This window comes from Mandrillus leucophaeus, unplaced genomic scaffold, assembly GCF_000951045.1.
Source record: "Mandrillus leucophaeus isolate KB7577 unplaced genomic scaffold, Mleu.le_1.0 Scaffold1537, whole genome shotgun sequence".
Classification (NCBI taxonomy): Eukaryota; Metazoa; Chordata; class Mammalia; order Primates; family Cercopithecidae; genus Mandrillus; species Mandrillus leucophaeus.
In genome coordinates this window covers 2,490-5,572 of record NW_012101518.1, presented here as the reverse complement: position 1 = coordinate 5,572, position 3,083 = coordinate 2,490, and the positions used below count along the sequence as shown (strand labels likewise).

The following is a 3,083-nucleotide window of genomic DNA, read 5'->3' as shown; positions in this document are numbered from 1 at the left end:
GTTCAGTCCTTGCCCTCATTCTTTTCCACAGTCAATCACTCCCTTGGTGCCCACCCCCCACAGCACACTGCAGCTCACAACCAGGTTCTCTCTTCAGGAAAGAACAGTCCTTGATGATGGGTCCAATTTCACAGACAAACATAAGTCTGAATTAGACTCTGCTTTATAGATTCATGAGTTGGGATTGGATTCAGCACCAAGATCACGAGAACCAGGGTAGGGAGAGAGGGCAGGAGAGCAGAGCAGAACAGAAGCTCTAGAAGCAGGGCAGGAGGTGAATGGCTCTGAAAATTTGTCTCAGAATGCACAGAGACGCCCGTGTTCAGGGGCTGCCCTGGGTGATGTCTGAGCCTCTGTGGTCACAGCTCCCGCTGGACAAGGTTCCACTGAAGGGACAAGGACAATGGAGCAGTGAAGGTGACCCAGCTGAGGACTGACCACATAAAGCCCGTGAACAGCAACTAGGCACAGGCCCAGTCCACACTGGGCTCCTCACTGCCTCTCCAGCCCCACCTGCAATAGACTCAACACAGCCAACAGGCAGATTCTGGAAGGTTCTTAGGTCTTTATTTGCTCTCTGAAATTCTAGGGTTTACTTATTTAATTAATCCATCAACCTCTCATAGCAGATATTTGAGAAAACAAATTTATATTCAGATTCTTATTTTCAGTAGGGAAGTAAGAAGTTGCAGCTCAGTGCACATGAAGTTGAGACTGAGATGGAGACATCCAGCCCCACCTCTCTGGAACAGGAAAGATGACTGGGGAGGAAACACAGGTCAGTGTGGGAACACGGGTCATGGTGGACACGGGGATGGGTTGTCTCTCCACCTCCTCACAGGGATGCAGACACATTCAGATGCCTTTGCAGAAAGAGATGCCAGAGTCTCTTGAAGTCACAAAAGGGAGGCGTGAAGAAATCCTGCATCTCAGTCCCACACAAGACAGTTATCTCAGGCTACAGAAAACAACAGTCATGAACAAATTCAAGTCAGTCATGGTAAGTGATGACACTATGAACAGCCACCACACACTTGAAATGTCCCAATCAAAGAATCTCTATTACTCAGGCCTTTCCCCTCTGCCCCGCCCCCCACCCCGTCTACTCTAGACCCCAAGAATCTCACCTTTTCAAGCCGTGAGAGACTCATCAGAGCCCTGAGCACTGTCGCTGGCTGGGGTAGAACAAAAACAGGACACGGTCAGGGCCCGCAGGAGATATGGGACAGGAGGAATTATGGGGTGGGTGAGGTCCTCCACACTCCCACCCCCACCACTTACACGCAGCCTGAGAGTAGCTCCCTCCTTTTCCACCTATGGGAAGAAAATGTCCTGTGAGGGGACTGGGAGGAAGCAGGGTCATGAGATCTTAGAGGAACCTCCTAGTCTTGGACCCAAAAGAAATTACCAGAGCTATGACTACAGACCCAGGGCAGGATCAGAAAACAGGAGGGAAGCAGGTGTGTGTCCTGGACCAACTGCCCTCCTAAGGTCGTCCTTAGCAGGGACCTTCCCCTGACTCGTGAAAGCTGGAATCAGGACCCCAACAGCACAACCATCAAGGTGACACATTCGTCCTTCATTGTCACATGTGCTGCACAAAAGAGTAAGTGCTGGCACACAGGGCCCCAGGCTGGGTTAGCCCCTGTGTGGATGCTGCTTCCCAGGAATGAGGCAGGGAACACTTCTACCTGGGGTTTGAAACCCCCAGAGGGACAAGAAAACTCAGACCCCACCCCTCACCCTTTCCCTACCTGAGTTCTTCCTCCTCCACATCACAGCAGCGACCACAGCTCCGGTGACCACAACTGCTAGGACAGCCAGGCCAGCAACAATGCCCACAATGGGGATGGTGGACTGGGAAGATGGCTCTGGGAAAGGAGGGGAAGATGAGGGGCCCTGACCCTGCTGAAGGGCTCCAGAAGGGCTCCTACTTTCCCTGAGAACAGACATGACCCCTCATCCCCCTTCTTACCCCATCTCAGGGTGAGGGGCTCCGGCAGCCCCTCGTGCTGCACATGGCACGTGTATCTCTGCTCTTCTCCAGAAGGCACCACCACAGCTCCCCACTTCTGGAAGGTTCCATCTCCTACTGGCCTGGTCTCCACAAGCTCAGTGTCCTGAGTTTGCTCCTCCCCATCCCGCTGCCAGGTCAGTGTGATCTGTGCAGGGTAGAAGCCCAGGGCATAGCACCTCAGGGTGTCCTCATGGTCAGAGACGGGATGGTGGGTCACATGTGTCTTTGGGGGATCTGATGGGAAGAGTCAGAAAATTCAGGCGCTTTGCATCTCTCATGGGACACCCTAGCAGCACCCATGTGACCATCCTGAGAACGAACAGGACACCTGGGGTGGGGAAGGGAGCACAGAAGCCAGACACCAGCCTGGACACAGGCATCTGGGATAATCTCCTATTCCTTGGAGAGTTCTAGTCTCTGAGGGAGGAACAGGGACTTCTGGTCCTGACCTGAGTGGAGGCCGAGGGACTCAGAAAAGCTGGAATCAGACCTTCAAACACATTGAGTGTGAGGAAGAGAAAAAGGCCTGAGAGAAAAATTCACGGTGCCCAAAGTTGCTGCAGGGGACAAAGGGGACCCCGATCAGTATTCCAGGGACTGTCTTCCCCTCCATGTCCTCAGAGACGTCATCCCTTAATTGTCCTAGAGAGCAGAGGGGGCCCTCAGAGGAAATCAGGGAAACTCACGCCATTCTCCATTCAAGGGAGGGCGACATTCTAGCGCTGGTCTCATTTTCCTCCCCTCCTCATGGGAGGCCATCCCGGGCGATCTAGAGGTGATGGGGAAGGCTCCCCACTGCCCCTGGTACCCGCGCGCTGCAGCATCTCCTTCCCGTTCTCCAGGTGTCTGCGGAGCCACTCCACGCACGTCCCCTCCAGGTGGGCTCTCCACTGCTCTGCCTCGCGGGCCGCCTCCCACTTGCGCTGGGTTATCTGAGCCGCAGTGTCTGCCGCGGTCCAGGAGCGCAGGTCCCCGTTCAGGGCGATGTAATCCTTGCCGTCGTAGGCGAACTGGTGATACCCGCGGAGGAGGCGCCCGTCGGGTCCCAGGTCGCAGCCATACATCC

General features: G+C 54.6%; 1 protein-coding gene across 2 annotated transcripts in view; it reads right to left on the bottom strand.

Moving 5' to 3' along the window:
• The window catches only part of LOC105536048 (HLA class I histocompatibility antigen, B-14 alpha chain), a 39,052-nt gene extending 35,969 nt beyond the window's left edge, over positions 1-3,083 (bottom strand). The window contains exons 1-5 of one of the 2 annotated variants that reach the window (XM_011975317.1): positions 2,826-3,081; positions 1,976-2,251; positions 1,755-1,871; positions 1,282-1,314; positions 497-499 (exon numbers count right to left, since the gene is read on the bottom strand). In XM_011975317.1, the coding sequence (XP_011830707.1) occupies positions 497-499; positions 1,282-1,314; positions 1,755-1,871; positions 1,976-2,251; positions 2,826-3,081 (685 nt within the window). Of the gene's footprint in view, positions 1-496; positions 500-1,281; positions 1,315-1,754; positions 1,872-1,975; positions 2,252-2,825 lie in introns of both variants that reach the window. The other variant, XM_011975318.1, reaches the window with a different exon arrangement.